Here is a 25013-nt window from a genome sequence, read left to right on the forward strand (position 1 = left end):
AATCTATTGTAACTTGTTGTTTATAACACATATGGTAGTCTGCGATGAGGTCCACACTTGTCTGCTTTATCTACATGTACTTAACAGCAACTTGCTACAGGATAAGTCATGTTTCAATAAAATGATACCTCTCTTAATATGGAGCAAGGGAGGATGCCCCAGGTAGCAGGTTTACCTGGGGTTTGCTGGGGAGTCCGATCAATGCTGCAGGTGGAGGGGAGGCAGAACTGGATTCCTGAAAACAAGGGAGCGGGGTTCATATTCAGAGTAGTGGGCATACTCGCCCAAACATACAGTAGAATTCATTAACGTTACACAGGGCATACTCAAGAGTGGATCCAGGGAGGACTGCAGACTATGAGGATCCACCTGCACAGTGGGATGTACAGCAAAGTCAATCATTCTGGCAAAATCACTAAAAAGAAACTAAAAAAATGTCTTCACTGCACACTGACTAAAAACAAAGTATTAAATGCACCATGTCTAAGCAGAGCATCTCGATCACAGCATTAATTGGATAGGGTATACTGCACATTCTTGACAGCAGTAATCAGAATTCAAGTTTTTTAAATCTTTGAATCTTTATTAGGATTATATTTCACTGATGTTTACTGATGTGAATAGGTCAACACACCAACATGGTTACCATTGACCTAAAACTGCTCAACTTTTCACAAGCTGACCAAATGTGGAAGATCCATAGCAGCCTGGTATGAAAGGAGTTTGAATGCATGTTAATTATCTTGTGTCATACATGTGACGTGTGTTTGAAAGTAATGATTGTGCAAACTGTGTGTGTTCTCTTGATGGTATGCCACACAAATAAGGGCATACTTTTTAAAAGGCTAAGAGTGAATTGTTTTTTTTTCTTCTATATATGTATATATATTTATTTTTATTTGTTGTTGTTGTTGCTATTATTAGGATTAGGATAAGGATTTCTTTGTATTCAAAACACTTAATATTCTTTAAAATACTATACCGCCTATTAACTTGAGCAGTACTTAGATTCTGACTTTTAATCATTTTGTTATGGATGAAGAGGTACAGTTAGCTCTTCACAATTTTCTCTGAATTAAAGACAAAAGAAATCTCTCAAAGCATTTTAACTTTTAGAAATGGCCTCTTTCAAACTTTATTGGTTTGAGTGACAATCTGTCCCTGTAAAGTGACACCTATAGGCTATAGACGGTGCTTGGTGAAAGTGAAAGTTTATTATAATTGTCTTTATGAATTATTTAATTCTGTAATCAGAGAAGGTTTATGTAAAGGTTACCATCCTACTATACTCTTAGTTATAGAAAGTTTACAAAAAATAAAAGTGAATGCATTAAGGAGGCAATTCAAGCAATTATGTAAACTATGGCAGTTTACTTGTTTTGCATGCCACTTAGATTATTGGTTTATTTGGCTTTTTGTAATACAAGAGATCCTGTAATATGACAAATACAAGGTCAGCCAGCACGTCTCTGTCTTCTCTGCAAAATTAATTTAAAAAGGGCTATTATTATATGCCAATATTAATAAATGCATGACTTATTCTTGAAGCTGCTTTTTGGATAACAACTTTGCAATTGACAAGTTAAACATGGACAAAGTTAAGGGAGGTGGTACGTTTTATGCCAGTGAAATTAGCAAAATGAATACAAACTAATTAACTTTCCCCCCTTTGAAAACCTTTCTGATTCAGCCAATTTAGCAAACTTTCTATGAAGTGCTCTGCACATATTCAATTCGAAACAACACACGGGAAAATTCTTTTCTGGCAGCTTTCTGATGTTCGGTTGAAAGATTCTTTTTGTGGAGCATAGACTTCACTGGGCTATTTCATATAGAGAATATTAATTGGACAGATAGCACAGATATATCTGGTGATTTGCCTGGCTTTTTAGCTGCTCATTGCTGGTAACAGAATTCTGCATCTTCGGTGGTGTGTAGGCTCCTTTCATTGCACTAAATATCAAAATTAAACTATGAATAGAATCAGTTGTCCACAGTGAAGTACTGCATATGAAATGCATAACATATCTACGCCATCAGTCATGCACCATTACAACATCATTTTCATCATTCAGTGTCACACTTATTAAAAAAATAGCCACACAATTATGATGCACTCCTCTTTTCAGGAAAAAACACAGTTCAACGTCATTACACTTTTGTCCCAGTGGTATTACATTCTCAGTCTTTGATTCCTGAGCATTAAGATGATATCTTACAGTAGAAAATACAATATCACCTCTCAACAAGGCCTTTTATTACTGTAGTCAGATTATCAGACACATTTAATCACAATTTATTGTGTATTTTTTAAGTAGACTTATTGATATATTCATTGTCCAGAAAAAGATATATGTGTGTACATGTGCTGTATGTTTTGTAGCAAAATGTGTGTATGTAGGTAAAATGTTCGTGTGTACATAGAGGCTACATATAATTACTATACTAGTTTGTAATTATATTTGAGCATGAGTGTGAATGCAAGTCATTTTCCGAACAAATGAATGAAAGTATTCTAGTTATGTCTAAGATTGTGCAAACATCATTCCACAGCATCATTTTACTTTTTTTTTTATAACTGCAGAGTCCAACAGCTCACATAGTAAACAGTACATCCTTGGGATTTATAGTTATATGATAACTGCCACGATTTATTTCACCCCGCTCTGGAGTGACAATACAGAGAGCTCAAAACAAGTCGAGAGAAAGAAGGTTTCCGTCATCACTGCAAGGATTGTCAAGACTTTGAATACATTGGACAGTCTTGTCTGTCGTCTTAACAGTGGTCCAAAAGAGTCTCTGAAAACAATAAAATGTAAGTGTATGTATTTATTCACTGACTGAACAATAGCTTTCATTACTAGTGTATCCCATGTGAAAAAAGGTACACTGTACTTGAAATGAGCAGCACTATCCTGGAAGATAATTCACATCAGTGGTGACAACCGTTTTAGAGAAGTTCATACTGTTTTCAGTAAATGCTTTTGCTGCATTATTGTTCTGTAAATTTGTCACTACTGAATGTTCATAACATTCTTGCAGTGTGGTGCAATCCATTACAGGTGGTTCTTGCTGCTATGAATAGCAATGTCTTTTTTTCTTGGAATATTACTGCAGGTTTGTGTATGAGGAAGTCCTTGCTCTGAATGCCAATGATCACATGACATTTAGATCTGCACATTGCTCTACAGTACGCTGGCAGCTACAAACCATGAGCTATAAATATACTTTGAGCTACATTTTGTCTGCTGAGAATGAGGTATGAGCTCACAAAGTGAGAGATACATATGTGATTTCTGCGCTGTTGTACTCATATCTCCCACTCCACAGTTCCACACTGGCACTTCTGTGCATGGATTCTTTTCTTTGACCCCTCCTCTGCCATCTGTACCATAGAAAACCCTCCTCACTTGACGACCTCTCCAAACCACCTAGGGCATATTCTTCCACAAGCCCCCCATACTCCTGGGATAAAGCCAAACACTCAAGTGGTTCTGTTATCATTTCATCTGGCTCCACGTGTGCCATGTCCAGTGGTGGTGTTTTGTCTTCGAGATCAGGGGGCAAGGGATCTGTGTCTGGTGGAAGAGGATCTGGTTCTGGACTTGTGGGTTCAAAGTCTATTTCCAGTGACGTATCAGGAGATACTGAACTAGGAGGGGATATTGTGACAGTGACTAGTGATACTTCATGCAATTCCGAGGCTCCATCCTGAGGCATACAGGATAAGCAATATTCCAAAGTTTGATCCAAACAGACAGCTTCAGTCGATTGTGAAGGGTCCATTGGGCATGCCGTGGCAGGGTCAGCAGTGGGTAGTGGTGAAGCTGAAACTGAACAATCTGATTGGTAGAGAGGTGGATCTAAATCTTCCGTATTAGATGGAGAGTCAACACTCAGGTCAAATGGTTCTGGTTCAGGGTCCATAAACACTGAGTCAAGATCATCTTGATCTAGGGAAGTCAGCATGACTAAGTCAAAGTGGACCAGATCGGCATGATATATAGGGGTGGTATCAAGTGGTTCAGGAAGGGGTGGCCACTCTGAGTCTTGGATATCTGATTCAGTGTTTGGTTGATTGGGAGCAAATGTTGAGTCGGATGTCATTTGCTCATGGAGAGGATCAGAAGGATCATCTGGAAGGCTTATAATGGGATCTGGATTTGTATCGCTGTCAATTGGACTAGCAGGGGAGTCTGTGTCAGGGTACTCTGACACCACAATGGACGGACATCTGTTGTCTGTTTCCACATTACATGTTGTAACAGTATCGAGATCAGATGTGGGTGCATCACAAATTGACAATTGGCCTTTATCAATGTCTTCAGATGAAGACACCATTGGTGAGTCTGATGGTTTTGTTTCTAATTCCGTTAGTTCTGTGGAATCTGTATCCTCCAGTCCTGAATAAGGTGAACACACAACTGTAGTGTCTTGAGATACTGGATCTGGCTTGTCCTCAAGGACAGGATCTGGAGACTCTGAATCTGATGTTATCTCATAATCATGTTCCTCTGGTGGAGACACAGTGACTACAGGGACAGGATATGGTAGGTGCATCTTATCCCGTTCAATTAGTGCTGTGTCTGAGGATTTCACATCATCGGGGGGAGGTGGTTCAGTATTTGAACTGTATTCATTATCTGGGTCAACATTTGTTAACTGTGGAGTGATTATAATTAGTTGTTGCAACGTTGCTGAATCTCGAGGGCTCTCAGGTGCTGTTTCTGATGACAGTTGCACTGTACTATGAGAAATAACTGGCTCATTAGTTGCCATATCAAATGAACTCACCACATTATGGCCAGGCAGCTCCAATTCTGGTTTAGCTCTGGAGGGCACAACAGTCAATTCCAATTCCTCTGGTTGGAGTGTTCTAGCAGAACCTGGAAGTAATGGATCCAAAGAAAGGGGGATGGCACTTTCTACATACATTGACTGTGGACAGGCAAGAATGCTTGGGTCCATAGAGAGCTGCTTTGGCAAATTTCGGCGGGACCCTTTCTTCTCATCCTTTTCTTCTGGACAATTGACAGCTGCATCTGCAGTGCTTTGTCGAACCAGTACCTTGCTCCTGGCCTGGGTCCCCACAGACACTTTAGATACTTGGGGTTTCTTCTCTCTAGCTCCCCGAGAGCCTGTATTTGTCCCTGAAGTCCCAAGTCCTCCTTTACCTAACCCTGTCTCTGCCCTTGCGTCTGTGTCTACCCCTACTCCAACCACTCCACCTAAACCTAACTCAGCTCCGGCTCCAGCTCCAGATCCAGCTGCAGCTGCACCTGCAGGCCCAGCTGCAGGCCCAGTTCCAGCTCCTGCTGCCATGTTACCACCTTGGGGAGACCATGTGTTGTAATGCTGCGTAAAAGTGTTGAAATTACTATTGAAAGCACGTAGTTCTTTACAGAGGTCCCTCCTGAGTTCTGCCAGCTCTCGACGCATAGCTGAGACCTCTTCCTTCCACTGCATGCTGATAGCTGCAGCCAAGGTAGCTGACTCTTTGATACTGGCCTGGATGGCTTTTGGTGATGGTCGTTCTGGTGTACTAGATATAGGGGATCTGAAGAGGCTTGGAGAAACAGGTGGTCCAGATAGAGGTTTGGCTGAAGCCCCCATGTTACCTTGATGGTAAAGCCTGTCTCTTCTGATGGGGCAGCCTAGATCATCATGAGCCAAAGGGGCCGTGTCTGCCAAATCCTCATGTATACTGGCCTGGTCGGGTAAACAACAGTCTTCCTGCACATAATTTCTGTCTGGAAGACAAATGTAAATATGTATTTGTAATATGGCCACAGGTGTGAGCAGCTGGAGAGAATGTGCTTTTTATTGCCACAAAGCAGTAACATCAAGTCATGCACTGAATGCCATGAGTCAAAATAAGATAATAGCCAAACTCTACATCAATTAAGTGCTGATGTTATAATTATTACTGCAATTTGATGTATATGCTGTATATGGATGTATATTGAAGAATTTTTCATATTAGAATTGTTATACTCTGTAATATGATACATTACCAGTGTCTGTTTAAGAGCAGTATAACATTGACAAAGCACTCCCATTTTGACTCATTTCTGTTGATGGCTTACACTGCCTTCTCAACTTTAATTTGTAGCATGCATTCTTAACATCTTTTCAATGCACAAAGCTGAAACTCCTAGCTCCTAGAACACATCACAGAGAATGGACATTATTTCTAATAAATGAGGTGTAAGGACAATCCTTGCATGCTCTTCTGCTTTCAGTCAAAATTGAGAAATGTGTACTTTGTGCAATGAAAAGAGGCAAAGATGAGCAAAGCTTCCAAACCTTTTCCCATCAATCAGGAAGTATAGTATGAACCCTATTGAAAATGTGAGGTCCAGTTTGACCGATTCATTGCAGGTACATATTGCCCCATGTCCAAGATAGTGGCAAAAACCATCACATATGAATTAATGCATCCTAAAAATGCAAAAATATTTGAGTTTACTGAGAAAGCAGTGTAAGCAAACATTTATAGGTAATAAGAATTGATCATAAGCACATCTCCAGATGTCCACACCTCTAACTCTCCCTATAACAGTCCAAGTCGTGTTTGTTCATGAATGTACTGTGGAAAGAGGTGGAATCCACTCAGACTTCTCATCCAGAGACCTTTTCTTCTTTTGTTCCCCCATTCTTCATCTGCACATGGACGTATCATTTCCTCTGTGAATCCAGCAATCATGGGAATTGAAACCACCAGCAGCTTTCAATTTATAATCAAGGCTCAGTATCAGAAATAAACGCATGTGTTAGCTGAGTAAGTTTAGATTTACAAGTTTACATATGTGACAAGTGTAACTAACCAGTGTGACAGTTCAGACACGGTTATATTCATGATCAGCTTTACATTATCCAGGTCTAGACACAATAGTGCAATGTCATCTCATTGTGTGTAAACATGGGCCTTGCAATGAGACAAAATATTTTGTTATGAGAACAATTTGTGGGTGAAGAAATTTCATAGTGTATGGTTTGACATTTAATTCACTGTGTAAATTGGTTTTATAAGTAAAACAAAATCCATATGGCAATTTATCAATTTCTTTTCCCAGTTTGCAACCAAGCTGTGTGTTGACATGTGTCATTATGTGGCATCATAAAGAAAGTCATATATCCAAAATGTAGTGGGAAAAAAGCAGTTATGTCCTTATTCTGACGGGATTTTTTTTCTTTTCAAAAAAACAAACAAAACAATTCCCTTTCATGATTTTCAATAGGGTTCATAGCTTTACTCTTTGATGCATCCACTGGATGAGCAGATGAGGCAATGTATCCAAAATACAGTAGGATGAACTGGCAAAGCTCACAAGTTGTAGCTACGGTAATCATACGTCCATAAAAAAAACAATGGAAACATACAAGAGTGATTCATGCAAGGATATGATGCTGTTTGACATTACAACCAGTTTACACCAACTGTTTTATATCCAACCATTACCACATGTCAATGCCAAATGTTAAATTATGGTGTCAGTTTGTCAGTACAGAAGCTAACAAAAAGACCAAACATCCAGGATGTTACATATTTGACTGTGCAAACTAATTTAATCTTACCTGTGGTAGATCTGATGGTGGAGGTGACAGTGGAAGCCATGGGTGGGATGCAGTCATCGTCTTGGGAGTAGCCAGCTTGGATGGCTCGCAGGTAGCTGTGGCTCCGGGTTCGGAAGCAACCAGGCAAGTCCAAAGCCTCCATGGCCTGTGATTCCACCTCACTGAACACTGACTCGCAAACTGATTCAAACTGGCCATTTATTTCCGTCTCACTCACCTGTGAAAAACAAAAGCCATGAGCATACTTTCTCCATCGTTAAGCCAGTGAGGTTATTCTTTGTTAGTCTGGAGAAATTAATTGGTTGGTTGTAGAATTTGATATTGTGTTCCCTGTCATTTTCTTGTAGAATGAAAACAAGGTTTGCTGTTGAAATTAAATGGAGTGCACATGTTTTGATAGGCAAAAGGTAAAAAGACAGCAAAGACATTGATGAAAATGTTTTCTTGTAATGCCAAAAAGCCTATTTTCTTTTGTTGTTAGTGTTACCTGATAATCTTTGTAATTTTTCAGCACTAGTAGAGGCCTGTTGGCTGGGTCCATTTTTTTTGTCTTTTGTTTTGTGTGAATTCAACCACATTATGTGACTTTCGTGAAGCCAAGGTCATATTGTGTTAGAGTGTCTTTGATAGACTTGTTACAAATGGTTATTCAGAAAGTTGAAATTGTTTGATGGTTATTACTCCACTCCCATGTGGCAATATCAAGAATCAAAGATAATCATCTTGTTCTATTGGGATTTAGAATTAGTAGAGTTTAGTTGAGCTTTTAAGACTCTGAACAAATCAATATGCGTCTCTTTTAAGAGGGAGATAAATATCTCAACAACCCTGGTTGCAGCTCTTTAATCTATGTAGATAAACAGTGTGTAATGAACTGTCATATAAAATAAGTAGGTTACAAGTAAAATGGAGTCAATAAAGGATTTGTTCAAAAAAACCTGTTGTAAAAAACAAAACAACATCTAAATGGTAAAGCAGTCACAGTGAGAGTTAAAAACTAAGACTAGCAGAGTCATAATTTCTATCTGGGTTTTAATTGAAGAATGCTATACTTCTCTTCGTCTCTTTTTAATTTTGCTTTAGACTCCCAGGGACCTCCTCAAGGTTTCTTATCAGTCTCCAGTGTAAGAACACATGAGTTGAAAATCTTTCCAAATTGGAAAGGTGCAGACTCACCTGGCTCACTTGGCTAACACAGCTAGCCTGACTGAGGGTGCTGACTGCTCGCATATAGCTCTGGTTCCTGGAGCGAAACTTGGGAGAGTTGTAGTTGGCAGAGGGATCCAGTGCAATGCTTGGGTGCATGTCCCTGGTGGCTTGCAAGTGGTAGCTCTGACTGAAGTAGAGAGAAAAAGACAAGTAGACCAGGAGTGGGACTACAGCCATTGTTATGATTTTGTAATTAAGTCTATCAAACATAATTTAACTAACAATCACGCTGGGTGACTGGTGGCTACAGGTGACAAACACAATTGAATTCTATGGTGGGCTCCCTCTGGACAACCTACAGTTGCTTAAGAGGGAGATTGGTTATGACATTGCTCCTCCAGAGAAGAGACCTTCCCTCTCTTTCTGTTACTCTCTCCCGATTACATTGACGTGCACACCAGTAAAAAAAAAGGCAGTTCGATTTCTGTTGTGCTGAAACATCCAATCAATGCTTGGAAATGAGGGAAATTCAAATAAGGAGCTAATTTGTGAGCAAGCACTTCAGGGAGCACACCGGTGTCCGACAGGTCAATTAAATGTGCTAACACAGCAAGGCAAGAGAAATGCCTGGTTAGAAATATGTTGGAGAGATGGGCAAATGTAAAGACATAAAGGAAGAAAAGTCCTTTAAACAAACCAAAGAATACTATGTGAGTCACTTTAAGAATACAAAAGTCAGGCTCCCTCTGCCAGATCTATTTCTAGAAGCAGGCAGGGATGAGTAAGCAGTTTCTGGGCTTTTTATAGACATAAATGCTTGTGTTTGGCGGCGAGGAAAATACCAGTGTGATTAAGAGTCTACCAATCCATCATGCTATGCTGTAGTGAGGCCCTGTGCATTTGCAAAGTAATATCAATCTTCTAAAAAAGACATCATAAAGAAAAAACATGTAGTTATTAAGTCTGTATGAAGTGAAGTGAAAAGTGAAGCGCTGTAAATGGGAAAAGGCGACATCTCTTAAAACAAACTATGCTACTGTGTTGCTTTCATTTTTTATACAAGAAAGTTGTTTAGGACTATGCTGGCATAATGTATAGGAGTGAATCACATCATATCTACTGTATATTGTGTTTAACTGTGCTGTATGCTTTGGCAGTACAGCGTGAGCAGATTGCCCCAGGTAACCTCTCATTGACTGGTCTTGAGTGTTTGCTCTGTGAGGCGTCCATATTGAGTATGTCAGCAGGGCAGCATGCCAGCTGGCTTGGCGTCCAACCACTGCAACATGGCAGCAACAGAGAGGTAAGGGGAGGGGAGTCACTGAGCCTGTATTCACCTTAAGTCTGCAGCAAAATTGGTGATGTAGTTACGCATGTCACTGTTGATTTTATCCAGGCGGTAAGAGCTGTGGGTAGAGAAGAAAACAGAGTTATTGGGTCCCACATGTAGGAGTTGGGTGGATGTGACGTCACTGGGCACAAATCCAATGGAACTGACTCTGTATGGGATTTGTGGTGCACTGAATGTTTGCTTGGGGGTTTTCACCAAAGTGCTGCAAACATCAGGGTGATAAAATATGGTCTTTGTATGATGATAAGATTGGGAAAATGTTGAGGTTGCATTTAGTTCGCAGAGAGTATTGCCCGGTCAAGGCAATGTCCTCTAAATGAAACATGTATAGACACACAAGTCACGCATTGAGGAGTGTATTATGAGTTTAGTCACACAGTAGGTGCTTACACACAGCCTGTTCACCAGGGCTAACCAAAAAAACACAGAAAATCACTTGAAGTGTAATTGTTTATTGTGTGCAGCATTTCATCTTCATCATAAACTACACATTCTTTCTATGTGAAGCTAATTAGACTTGCACAGCCATTAATTGAGCCAAATGAGATTTAAAAAAAAATAAAACAACTCCCTAACATGCTTCCCTGCGCAATGAAACTAGTCAAGCTTTTAGCTGACAAGATCAGATATAAGTGCATTGGCTGAGGCTTCAACCATCCTGTCTGTAGAGATGTCTTTTATCATCAGTTGAGTGAAGGGAGGCTCTTTTGAAAATGCGTTGGCCTTTTATCAAATCATGCCAGAGCATATTTCCTCTAATGTCTTTGATTGGTGCTAATGCACTTCCATTGTTGGCCAATAATTAGTTAAGGGTTGATGAGAATCTCGCACTTCCTGCCTTTTCATCCAGGGGGGTCAACATTTTTTTTTTGTGGTTACATAAAGTCCTGCATTGACAATAGCTGTGGTATATGGAGGAAAGTGTTTGATGGAACAGTATGAACAGTAAGGACTGAGGACAATGCTGAAACATGAAACAACGCTGCTCCAGGAGACAAGATTTGGAAGAATGGTGTTAACAAATGTACCAACAAAAATACAAACTTGAGAGCAAGGGGATGAGGCCACACAACCAGACATAGGGTAAAAAGTGTCTTCTAGTCCAAAATGTGGAAATCAACAGAGATGTTTCCCTCTTGACAAACAACCTGTGCCGCAAAGCCCTAGGGAGAACAATCACATACCCTTGATTGTTTTGTCAGTGGGGTGGAGGATAACAAGAGGAGTCAGACTGAATATTATCCTGAGCAGGAAACATTTGAGATGTGAACATTTGAAAGGCAGATGTGTTTGATACACTGTAATCAGAGTATTTATATTATCTTCCTGACACACAACATGCAGTACTTTCTCTATTTGTGCCATAAGATCAAGAGCGGCAAACATTGGTTGCAACTTTTTTGAATGAGAGATTAGGTTAAATTTCACCATAATGTTATGTGTCACAGTCACAGTGGTGAAAAAAATGAGAAGAACCTTGAGAAAAAGGCTTGAAAAAAAAAAGTATGCTAACTCCTATGCACAACACGTCTCACACAAGCACAAATCAATGGATTGGAATTCTGTTTTGACCTTGAGATCTGGGGGAGAAATGCTCATACCCAATGCTCTCTGAATAAGTAATTACTTTATGTTGAAACAGGAATTATCAAATGCTTTTCCAGTATTAGCTTTGATTAACTATACTGACACAAGAAGTAAATCATGGATTGGGGCAAATAAATGTTAGTTATTGGGAGGGATTAATTGATTGGCTTTAAGAGAAGTTAAGTTGCTGGACACAGATGTTAGCTGTTGGTTTTCTGGTATTCTGTGTCATTGTGACCTGCCATCAGATGTGACATATCATTATCAGTTGACTGAGTGACTCATTATGCTAATGGTGCATAGTAAAATTTTCCACGTCATTCCCATCATCATTAATACATTCTTTAAATGTCTTTGGCAGGTTCTACTATGGCACAAAAAGCTGATTCATATTTAATTTATCATAGCTGTCAGCTCTGCAGCATACAGGACATACAGGACCCAAGGGTGAAGTTGTAATGGAGTAGGGGTTTGGGGCGGTGTACTGTAAATGATTATTAATTAAAACAATCATTGACATCTAACTTTGCTCCTAGTGTACAAGCTGTTTTAGTTGAGTTGGCCTGTGGCTGTGATGTATTCTTTATTGGTGACATGAACAAAGACACAGCGACAGAGAGCTTGAAAGCGGGAAAGATGGAGGGCGGTGACACAACCTGACAGCCTGTTCTCACTTTAACATGATTTGCTTCAGGGAGCTGCTGCTGTCAAATTTGTATTTGGCCCATCTGAATGCCCCTGTGGGACATCAAATTGCTACAAATGCAGAGGAAATCCTACCTACGCAATGTCTGTCTCAAATCCAATCTAATTCCATCCCAACAAGCCCAATGAACCGTAATACCATGAGAACTCTCAGGTGGCACTCACATCAGCGGAGACTCTTGTGAGTGGAGTCAAAACAGTAACAAATATGGACCACATCACTGTGGTGCTGAGAATAAGAATTGAAAATGATCACACTTCTAAAACAATCTACTAATACACATTTATCTCTGTCAATCAAACTCTTAAATATCTGAACTTGACATGATTTTTATGCAAACTGTGTCCAAAATAAATCAGTGAGGACTACAGTCAAGAATAACTTTCTCCATACAGGTGATTTAAACTGTTTGCTAAACCCATCAACCAAACAGTGATTGTCCAATCGAAACGAGAGCAAAAGTGTAAGGAACTTATTAAACTGTGTGTTCATGTGCTCTGCCAACAAACCTACCTTACTTCCATGGCCAAGGAGGATATCATTAGCTAACTACAATATTATGTTGTTTACAGGATGCGTTACAAAAAGCCTGTTCAGGATGGGGACATCATCTGTGTGCAGACATCCCAACTCTCCCAGAAGTTCCTGGAGTCTCCCGCATATTGATATGCCCATATTGATGCCCGCAAATGAAAATACAATCTCCTGGAATCTGAAGTGAGCAAGCAAGAATGTGTGCTAGAGAGTGACTGCGCGTGTGTGTTTGTGTTTGTGTGACTATCAATGCAGCGCGTGTGAGAACAAAGCATCCTGATAACTCTGTGTTGCTGCTTATTAGACCAATTGCACCTCCCTGAAATGACTTTTTGCAGGTTGGGATATCTGTGTGTGGAAAATGTCAGTTGTCATTGCAACTGGCAAAACGTATGGCTTACATGTGTCTTAAACTGAGGACAAATTGTTTAAGAAATTACAAAGAATTTCAAGTTATAAATCTGCCACCATTATCACTGCACTCATACCATGCTAGTGGTAGAAAGCTAAATCTGCCAATTGAAGTCTAGCATTCCCAAACATGACCTCCTATGGCCATTTGAAGCTAAAAAACATCTCCAGCTTAAACAATATTCCATATAAAGCTCTGTCTACTGAAACCAAACTCCTAACAAGAGTCTCAAATTGTTAGAATACAGAAGAGTTAAGATACAGAACAGAAAACGGATCTCCATTTGGATCCATGAGGAACTACACCACATTATGACATTCTTAGAGTGGGTTCAGGGGAGTATCAGGACTCTTCAGTAATGACACCCATGGGAACACTCCCGGTGTTTGAAATGAGTGCAACAACAAACCTGTTCCACCAAACTCAATAACGCTGCCACTACTGTCAGTGGACTCAGAGATAGGCCACACATCCTGATCCATGCTGGTCAATATCTTCCTTTCAGCAGAGCCTAGCACACTCTTAGTCTAACCACTGAGGGAACCATTATTCACAGGGGCCTTGGAGTACAATAACTGCAACTGATAGCCCTTGCCACTGTTGCATCCTCATAAATCATTCACCGTTTACAGCCATTCAAAATGGATAGTCAGGGGAAATTTTGCAAAATGTGGAAAAGGAAGCATACCTCACTATGGCTGCCTCATACATTACACCCCATTCTGAAAGAGTTGTTAGAAAGGCCAAATGACTGCATTTTCTGTAACAGATATCATAATGATCCTGCCTGTTCACAATCCATAACATTCGATTTGTCATTATATATCCCCTGGGATGAATATCTGGTTTATTACGTAAGCACACACAGATACTACTTGTTGCCCTTGACTGTAAAAGCTGGATCTGGATCTCTGCTGCCATGCTTCCCTCTACTGTCATCCTGCAGAGAGATGTCACAAACACTCTGCCAGAGACGCTCATCATTTATTCTGTTTGTGTGTACGTGTTTTCAGCAGGGTCAGGTTGACAGTGGCAATGTATATGAGCAGATTCTGTGGGTGTTGCACGCTGCGGTTTCTGTGCTTCCGCTCTGTACGAGAGAAACATTTGAAAAACCAGTGCTGAATGACAATGAGCAGGGTTGGAGGCGTCAGAAACGAGGAGTGAAAGACAAGGCTATGATGATAAGAGTGAGGAAATTATCAACGTTAGTCAGTATGTAGCGTACTGTATATCCCTGTGACTGTCTGTCATTACATACTGCAGCTATGTGTCTGTCACAGGGCACACTCTATACTAAGGTCAGACACAAGGTTATCTTTGCATAATGTCTACAATTTATGCCAGATTATTTGTCTTTGGGCTCATGCAGACCAGGAGCAGAACAGAGATACAGCATGATTTATGCAGAAGTTGCAGCGGGCCATGCAGGGACGTGTGTTTCAATAGTTCTCTTTGAGTAAAAGGCACTGCATAGAAGAGAAATTACATAGGCTAAACTTATACATTGTATACAGTTGAAGCAGGTTGTCATTGAAAAAACAGTCTTGACAGTCAGTGCTTCCTGTAGTTTCCTTCTTTGTGATTCACTTTCTATTGTCTATTTAAGTCTTGCAATTCCATGGATTTATTAATAAATCATAAATTGTATTAATATCAATTCTTTTCAGGCACAGTTGTGACTTGTAACTGGACAATCACAGTACATATCTAGCCATGCATTTCTTTCTACACCTCTATCTATTTCCCAAACATGTAATTAATGTTTAATCTTATTGATATTTCAATAGCTCATGTAGAAGTCAGGGGTCATATAATGCTGCAACCCGCTTTTAGCCACTTGAGCATTAACTTAAAGTAATGCCAGCTATCCAAGCATGCCTTTAATTAAAATAGTCCCAGGATATCTGGAGCCCTATATTTCCTTACCTACAGTAACATGAAACTGACATATTTTTTCCCCCCAATCATAACCACTTTATCATCATTAACATGTCATTTTGTGTTTTGAAACAGTTTACACTCTTGATCTCAATGAGATTTACTAACTAACAAATAATTGGAGTTAATAGTAAGGGTTGATTAGATCCCACTTAACCCTTCCCTTATTCATTATCTACCTTCAGTGTCTTATGAACATACAAGGTCATATATAAAACATCTTCAACACAGTACGTTGGTTAAGTTTTGGTGGAGATTTTGTAGCTTTCCCAGACTGTTCTCTTTAGCGATGCACTTATCCAACTTTTTCCTCAAAATCAAATTAATTTCCTAACCCTAACCCATTGAACTCAAGTCTCTCATGATTCAATGAGATTTCCTGAATTAATCAAAAGAAAGCTTAATTAACTAATTGTAATAATTTCAGTTTAATTTAAGTTGTGTGCCCCGCCTTGATGGAATGAATGTGACTGACTTTTTGAATTTTTGTAAAGATAGAAATTTCTTACTGTCTTTAGCACAGAACATTCAAGTGATTTCTCATTATTATTAAGCCATTTTGCTCAATAAGATCATCAGTCCTGATATAAGAGTGCTGTGACAGTGATTATAAATAATGGGAAGGATAATAGTGATGGAAGGAGAATATTTCATTTAATCATTCATAAATACAACAAATTCTGAAAAGTATTCCTCTTGAGCCACCTTTGCTTTGGTTTACGTTACTACGAACTTTACACCACAGCTACCTCTGCATGACTCTGGTCACACTGCTACAAGAAATCAATTGTCTCTCATCTCTCATGCACCTTCATCAAACACAATGGAATCTAATTATCTAAAACGTAAGACCATGAAACCTGCTCTAAGTTGTAGCAGAAAGCCTTTTAAGGAGACCATACTGATCTAAACTTTAACTAGTGAAAGTACTCACTGTACAGGCCAGAAGCAAGTCAGAGACAGATAAAAGATTGGGTTTTGAAAAAGAAAGGCCGGGAAATTCATATATTAAAATAGACTCGTGAATCCATGCTGTAATTACTGTTTTCACATTCTGTTTCAAATGAAGAGGAACAGATTCCTTTGAAGGAGGAGTGAAAGCGAATTGGCTCTCTTGTATTGCCACCTTTTAAAAAATTACTCTGGAAAAGATGAATCTGCCACACAGAATGCAATAATTTGCTGTCTGTAGAACCATAACAATGAAATTTAAAACCACAATAGGAAGTAAAATAAAATGGTAAGTAACATTTGAATAGTTTCTCTTGTGGATTTGTAATCGAAAAATGCACAAAACCTGATGTAAACAATGTAGAGAATAGGGCTTTTTTTTTTTTTTAAACCTCCGAGTTGTGAGTAAGTGATGGCAACATGTTTGGTATACATGATTGGTGTTTACCCAGCTGAAAGAGAGCTGGGGTGAAACTGAAGGAAATAAAGATGGAGATGAGGTACAACAGAACGTGAGAAAAACAGTCAAGACAAATAGCACAGACAATTGACATAAAACTGCTTCAGAGTAACTTCTGCAGCACATCATATTTTCGGCATAAACATTGAGACCTAGATGACTTTAATATTAATGCCAGTATATTATACAAATACCTGGGTGGAAAGCCTGACCTTTTGTTGAGCATTACTGAGGGTGAGGCTTCATTACTCTCTTTATTTGGTGTGAGTAATGAAATTGACAATGTTAATAACTCCCCTTGAATCTCTCCATAACATAGTTACTTGTGTTTATTTTCCTGTGACATTGTCTCCAGCTTGTCTTATGATGTAATCCTCTTATGACTACTTTCTTCTACTGCTGAGTTACCAAAGCAGAAGCCCTCTGTTTCCTCATCATTTACTAGGACACATCCCAGAAGAACACACTGAACATTTTCCTACTGTTGAAGACACTGATATGAATACCCATAAAGAGATTTTAATGAGCACAGGGTTCAGCTATCAAGTGCTTGACACTGATGTAGCAGTGGGGCACCAACACAAGATAACTGCCAACACTGCTAGAGAAATGTAAATTATAAAATAAATAACACATGCGAATCTCAAAATAGGAAAAAAAGAGAGAGGAACATCTGGAAAATGATACAGTGGTTTGAGATCATTTCATTCCATGAAAATCACAGAGGATACTGTCATTGATCTTATTGTGATAAATGTTTTGAAATATATTTTCTGGAACAAATTGAACTGCATGGGATGTTTAGAGAATTGTCTCATTCACTGGGAGATTTATTTACTTAAAGTCACAATACATATAATTTGTGTTTCTAGCAGCACTGTGAAGCTATAACCACCGCAGCCCCCAGTGCTGTAGTGCTGCATTGCTGGATTTGGCCTGAATGCAACTTAAAGGAATAGTTTGGGTTTTCTGAAGTGGGGTTATATGTTAAACCCAAACTGTCCCTTTAAGACACAGAGGTGCTTTGAGGTAAATGCTAATATTTACATGCTAACATTCTGATCTTGAGCAGGTATCATGTTGGCAACCCTAAAAAGTAAAACATGTTCACCATCTTAATATAGTGATGTTAGCACGCAAAAAGTGTCCAAATAGCACCAAACATATAGGGTTGCCAAACATCCCTTGAAAAAACGGAATCGTCCCCTATTTAGAAACAAAATTATGTGTCCCGTATTGAGCTGAAAAGGGACACACGTATTTCCGTGAGAATCAAAATAGTCTGTAAAATGTCAATGGAATCAATGAATGACAGAGCGTTTTATATGAACATTTATGGTAATCTTATTGCCAGCCTTCTCCTGCTCTGTGACCAATGAGCTGACAGCACACTCACACATGAGAATGCAGCTCTGCTCATTGGTCGAGGTACTGTTGCTTGCAAGAAGATACCGGAAGACAAGAGGCAAACAACTCCTTACTGCAGCCTCCTTTCTAAGCTCAAAAGAAATACAAATGGAAAAAAATAGGCTGTCTTCACATGATGTAGCATTGAGCTTTTGACTTCATGAGTTCAATCTTTTCTTTTCTTATTTACTACAACTGTACAGTCATGGCCTTTGAGGCACAAAGTGTTTATGTTTACAACTTTTACACAGACTTTCTGTTTGCACTTTTCTCATTGCACTAAATGTGCACTATTTTTCTAATTTTCTGCTTTCTATTGTTTTCTGTTATTTTATACTGTTTTCAGTTAAGCAGGACAGTTCTGTTAGAAGAAAGATTTATTTTATTCTTTTAAGTTAAGCAGGACTGAGTTCTGTTTAAAAGATTTGTTATTTTGCACTAAAAAATAAATTGTTGAATAATAATGTATTTTCCATGTATCATATCACTCAAAAACATGCATCGAATTAAATTCAGGTTCAAGTCAAATAATTAAAAAATCGTTTCACACCCACAAAAAAGGCAAAAAAAAAATTCACCAAGCCAGGAGGGGTGAACGCAATCGGGTCGGCAGGCCCTGCCAACTAGGTGTCCCTTATTTATTTTTCAGGGAGTTGGCAACCCTACAAACAAAGTAAAACAGAGCTTGATGGGATTAGCTTGGCAGTTATTAAGTCATAAACCAAAGAATTGGATAAATTGAAATTATAACCTGATCATGGTGTCACCAAAGTTATTAAAAATGATCCTCATGGCAATCCATCCAGTAACTGTTCAGACATTCTCCTAAAAATAACACTGTGGCACTACTAGAGAAAAAGTGTGAATGAATGTAGTGTGAATGAATGTCTGTATCAAATGTCATGACAATCTATCAAATCGTTTTTGAGATATTTCAGTCTGGGACCAAAGACATGGACCACACAAATATCGCACACACACACACATAGTGGCTTCAAGATGAGAAGACAAAACAGACTGTAAACTGTTAGGATGGACCTTTGAAGTGATGATATTAACAGGATCATGCAAGAACAAAATGAATGCAAAGAAAAAGCACAATTAACTACTAAATCTTTAAGTTGCATGTGTTGTACCTCTGAGAGTCCAGCAGGTCCCTGGGTCTTATGATGGCTTTGACCAGGGCATCTGGCCGCACCATCTTTTGAGGCGATGTCTTGGGGCTGGAGTCCGAATCTCCACTCTCTTCATCCCCCATGGCTTTAACATAGCTGCTGCTCCGCATACGACGACAAGGAATCTCATCATCCTTCCCGCCGCCAGGGTAACCACTCCACTCATCCTGTGGCACCTGGGTGGACAGGGCACACACTGGTTGATTCGTGGATATGAAAGTAATCATTCTGAATCTGATGTAGTGAGTATAATGGTGTGCTTAATGCATTCTTAGACAAAATGTAGACCTAATCCACAGGACAAAATAGAAAATTATAGTTTGTAACAAAAAGAGGGATTTTGAAAATGTAACACTGAAAGATACCTACTTGATTTGACTCATTTGGATGTCTGAAGCTTTATATCAACTTCAGATAAACTTTTAAATACATTTTTGCACAGGAGGAAGAGTGAGGATTTTAGCCACCATCACTTACACATTAAATGCATTATGAAGGGATCATCTAATGGCCAGTATAAACAGAAGGAATGATTACTGGGCAGCTGACTATTGTTTTAATGTGGACCTGTCCTTTAATATATATTGATTTTGTAGACATATAGCTCTTTATTATAAAGTAAACACATTCAACAAGAGTTTTTCTGGCATTGTAGATTAACTCCTTTCCAGGGTTATTAAAGGACAGACTTTTCTTAACTCCAAGAGGACCATGTTAATCTAGATGGAGTGATATTAAAGCACTAAAACCATAAAAACCAGCACTATAACATTTTCAACTCATGAAGCAATGCACCATTTGATGGACACTTGAATTGAACCCCCTGCCTCTGGCACAGTTAGTTCCATCCATTTAACTACACAGGACCATTTTCATGATGAGTCAACACACATTGCAACAAAGCATTCACAGAGCTACCACTGCTGCTTGATATCCCTTTGCTTTTCTGCACCTTGGCTCTGTTACAAACTACCAAAACCTTGACTGATATGTTATAAATTTGGCTGGGATGTTAATCATAATTATTGAGGGAAAAAAAACCTTGGAAACAGAGAAAATGGAACCAATCTTTGCAGTTGTTGTAGCTATCACGTGGAGACATGCCGTCAAAACAAGTCAGGCAGGTTATATGTTGCAATTTTCTTCCACTCGTTAAACCAGGTAATTGAGTATCCAGACAGCAGCATCAGTATTATTCCATTCAGTGTGAAAACAGGATGTCTCAGCTGCATTCACTCCGAAGAAGCAGCACCATACTAAGTGGAGGTTATTGCAATTGACATTAGTCTTGTCTGCTTTGCTCAGAGCACATGTAACTCATAACAGTTATAAAAGGCATCATCAGAACATTTGTGGATACAGATTTTATGTGGAGCTCAAACATTTTGTGAATCGTGATACTAGTGTGAAGGAAGAGAGCGACTCCATTATGGTACATGCCATTACATAGCATGCAGAAAGGTTATTACACTGTATGAACCTAATGGGTTTCTGTGTTGAAGATGGTTGTGTAGCTTATTAAAATCTGCTGGGTTAACTTCACCCACTCATGTACTGAACTGATGACGATTACTCACAACCTCATTACACACACTACCCCTCTCTCTCTCTCTCTCTCTCTCTCTCTCTCTCTCTCCCTCTCGCTTTCTTTCTCTAACCCGCACACACAAACACATATTCCCATTTTGCCTTAAACAGTACAACGGTTCAATTACTGTGAGTCTTTGACTCTTCTACAAACAAACAAAGATGAACACACACACACACACACACACACTAACCGAGACCCTCCAAACCTTTTGCTTCTCTGTCCTTGTAGGCTTTCCCTATTTTCTATTTTCTTTTAGATTTACCATGTTGCACTCTGCTGACGGTGTGCCATGGTCAGAATCTTTAGCTGGACATGCATTTACACGGTCAAATGATTTGCACTCATAAAATATGACGTTGTCACTAATCATTAAATTCTATGTGGAAGTTGAAGGCTTCTCCGATGCTGTATCCATCTGTCACTTTAATATCCTGGCAGCCGGATCAGCCTCAGTGGAGTGCCAGTCTGCCCAGCTCTACATTTCATTAAGTTAAATCTGACTTGGGTCCATATTTCTTTGACTTTACAGTAATGCTGAACCTGAGCTACAGTCAAGAATAGGTTTAAAATAGCCTTTTGTAGAGCTCCTCTCCTAACCACTGTTAATGATTAACATATCAGATTCATGTGTAATCATACTGATAATACGGATTCTGTGAAACTTCCATCTGCCAAAAGAAAATGACTAACTTACTACTCACAGGTTCACAGTGAACTGGGAGACAGCTGACTGGCTGTGGCAAATGTCAGGAGGAGATAGGTTGCGTCCAAATGTCAGTAATGCGTCAGACACATGAGTCTAATCACTTCCTGATGCGAATGCCATCTATCAGAAAATAACAATTGAAACCCTATTACATTTTATTATAAATAAAAACAAATCTTTTCCAAAAGTAGAATGTTGAAAGTAGAAGCAACAGTTTCAGACACATTAGAAAAAGCAATAAAAGCAGCCGTTGACAGTGAATGAGAAGATCTTTATGAGACGGCACGTGTTTATTGTCCTGGGAAAAAAAATGACTTCCCTATGACACTAATTCTACTAACCTCTGGCATCAGTGCACGCCCACCCGTGATTACCATTCTAACAAGTGTCACATCAAATCAAAACAGCTTGAATAATTGATCAATTATGGCTTAATTAAGTCCCACTCTTTGTTAATCACAGAGAATGCAGGATCAAAGCAGCCTTTGACTCTTATGTGTCAAGTCAGCATGGAGGATGGTGTGATTGATGAAAACTATGGATTGAGAGTGGTGTATCTTCCAGGTCTTTAAAACTCTTGTAATATGCAAGTATGTGGGGTTACAGTAAAAAAGAAAAGGGTCCGGGTTAGGGTTAGGGTTAAGATTGAAGTATAAAAAGACACATACAAACAGATGCGGAAAAAGACAGAATACAAAGACATACTTGGAGGCCTTCTAGCCAAAAATGTGCACGGACATTCATACACACACAGACACACACTCACACACACTCTGATAAAAGTCATTCATCTCCCCTCTGAAGACAGGCATGCACAAGCTACCAAATGGAGTCGATGGGTTAATTAAGTCTTGGAGGGGTTTGATATTTTTAGACGTCTAATTAATGAAGGGAACGCCAGAGGACAGGCGCAAGCTGTGGTGAGATTTGTTTAATTTGGATTCACTGATAAACTGAATAGATTGTAGGGTGTCTTCCTGTGAAGATAAAAAACCAACTAGGCAGCAGTCTGCTCGTATTGACTTCTGTGAAAACACGCATGGTGTCCCAGCCGGCTTAGCGGAGCTGAAATATGGATGCTTGTCAACACAGATATTCACCTTGACCCAAAGATCCCACTACGGAAAGATATGGGATTCAGAAGTTAGCGTGTATCCGCAAGGCCATGGATACGGTGTGAAGCAGACTATTTTCCAATTATGCTATATTTCCTTGGCAGTTTTGATGATTCTGTTCCTAAATAAACATGTGACATTTGTGGTGATGAGTCCTTTGTGAATATGCAAACTAAGGTTTGTGGGGGCTGTGTGAAAATTCACAGCTCAAGTGTGAAGATTCATATTTTAAGTTACATTATCACAAAAAAACCTCAACATTACCTCCTGTAATTATCCGGATTCTGCTCAATAAGGAACAGACATGACTTGTGTAAAATTGTTTTTTCATGTACTGCCAAGTATGATAAAGTTCTTTTTGATGTTCTATGACCACATCCTTTCATACATACTGTTTTGGAAATTCAATTGCCGGTAAATAACATCGATGAAATGGTTCTAATAGGATTTTGCAGATGTTGGCATATAGCTGTGTGTGGCCACCTTTACTTTCAGTGCTTTGATCTTTGGCTCTGTAGGAGGCCACAGGGAGTGCAGTGTGTGTGTGTGTCTATTTGCATGCATGTGTGTGTATGAGTGTGTGCTGGGGTGGTGGTGGTGGGACTAGGTAGGCCTCAGTCAATGTACCTGCAGTGCAGCAGTGCATTTCATTGATTAACTCTATGGCTCAATCTATACACAGCGCCTCTCCTACTAAGAAGCATAAGTCATTGCCATTAAGTAAAGAAATAGAGAGTGTGTGTGTGTGTGTGTGTGTGGTGGTGGGGTGGGGGGGATAATGTGCAAAAAGATGGAGAAATAGAGAAAAGAGAGGAAGGAAAGGAGAGAGTTAGAGAGTTCTTAAATAGTTCAATCACTGGTAATCCCATCCACTAGCCTCCAGCCCCTCATTTCCTCCCACAAGATTGCATGGATATGCAGTGTGTGTTAGAACAGGTGCCGTTTTCTTTTTTCCCCTCTCTCTTACCTCTTTCCTCCTTGAAGGGAAAACGAATGATGAGTGGTTACTTACCTGACAGAAAAGCCTACCACATGCCCACCACCAACTGTTTTTTTTCTCTTGTCACATGTACACCCACACATGTGACTGTGCACAAACCTCATTCAAAATCTGCATATTTACTTTGTCTTGGCTACTATGGTGTTTATTTACTGATGCTACACTCTGCTCACTGATGCATGCATGCATATGTAAGTAGACAGGCATAGAAGTGATATAAAAAGTGTGCTTTTGATCATGTAAACCAGTATTCTGGCAACATTATGATGATCTAAAACTAATCCTAACCCTGAATCTCAGTGTAACACTAAACCTGTTCTTTAAACAGCCAAAAAAATCTCATTTCAGTTGCTGTGTTTCCATCCAATTGTCAAGCTAATTTTAAGGTAACTTTTAAATATCACAAAAAAAAGAAAGAAAAGTAAGAAAATGCGAATTAAGTGTGTTCCCATCAACTGGTTTGGAGCAAATAAACTTGGCTGTGTAAAGCATGGTGGCACAAGTTATGTTACGCATCACTGTAATAACAGACTAGGAGTAGTACGGGCTGCATTTGTTTCAATCAGGCAAGTTGTAATTGCTCCATTCATGTAGTATTGGTTGCCTAGTTGCTGCTACCATCTATGTTTTTGTGTTTTATAGGAAAATCTAGAAAAACACAGACAGCAGACACAGCTGATATGTCATATGAATTAAATGTCCCCGACGTCCGAACTTCTTGTATTTCCATCTCCCTTTTAACACATTAACTTAACATTAACAAAACCTGACGAGTGTCTAACATTTCATAAAAATGTTCATTCCCTGTGAGTGGCTGGAGTCTTTCCAACTGGCAGCGTGATGTCTTATTCCTTTGAATATCTGGACAAAAGTAGATATTGTGACATGGCTGTGGGATATTTTTAGTGCAACTACAATGAAGGTTACTGACACTCAACAATCGCAAAGTGACAAGAGGCAGAGAGAAGTCTGTGCAACCATGAGACCCATTTTTCTTTTTAGTTTTTTTTTTTAGTAAAAGAACTGACTTTCCCTTGACTTGAAATTCTTCCTGTCTTCTTGCTCTTACTTGTACTGTCAAACTCACTCTTTTTGACTACATTTAAAACTCACAGCTGAAATACAAAAATGTTCTGTGAGTTATTAAAAGTCTGGCCAGAGCAGGAAAGTAGAAGTAGATGAAGCAAGTTGAGGTAACGTGAATACAATAAAAGGACATGTCTGCACTTTATCACTGAATAATTACTACATATTCATGATGATGAACTTAATTTGTATGGTAACTAATTCAAGTCAAGTCATGTCAAGCCCTTCACCCTTGTGTTGTTAAGGAGAGCTGCCTCAAAAGGT

The 25013-nt window shown here is 39.2% G+C and overlaps 1 protein-coding gene across 1 annotated transcript in view; it reads right to left on the reverse strand.

The window, feature by feature from the left end:
- Window positions 1-25013, reverse strand: part of dlgap2a (discs, large (Drosophila) homolog-associated protein 2a) — a 47161-nt gene that overhangs the window by 16566 nt on the left and 5582 nt on the right. Inside the window, exons 2-4 of the mRNA XM_053335362.1 lie at window positions 19213-19427; window positions 8764-8914; window positions 7579-7795 (exon numbers count right to left, since the gene is read on the reverse strand). Coding sequence (XP_053191337.1) covers window positions 7579-7795; window positions 8764-8914; window positions 19213-19427 — 583 coding nt within the window. The remainder of the gene's footprint in view (window positions 1-7578; window positions 7796-8763; window positions 8915-19212; window positions 19428-25013) is intronic.

This window comes from Scomber japonicus, chromosome 16, assembly GCF_027409825.1.
Source record: "Scomber japonicus isolate fScoJap1 chromosome 16, fScoJap1.pri, whole genome shotgun sequence".
Lineage (NCBI taxonomy): Eukaryota > Metazoa > Chordata > Actinopteri > Scombriformes > Scombridae > Scomber > Scomber japonicus.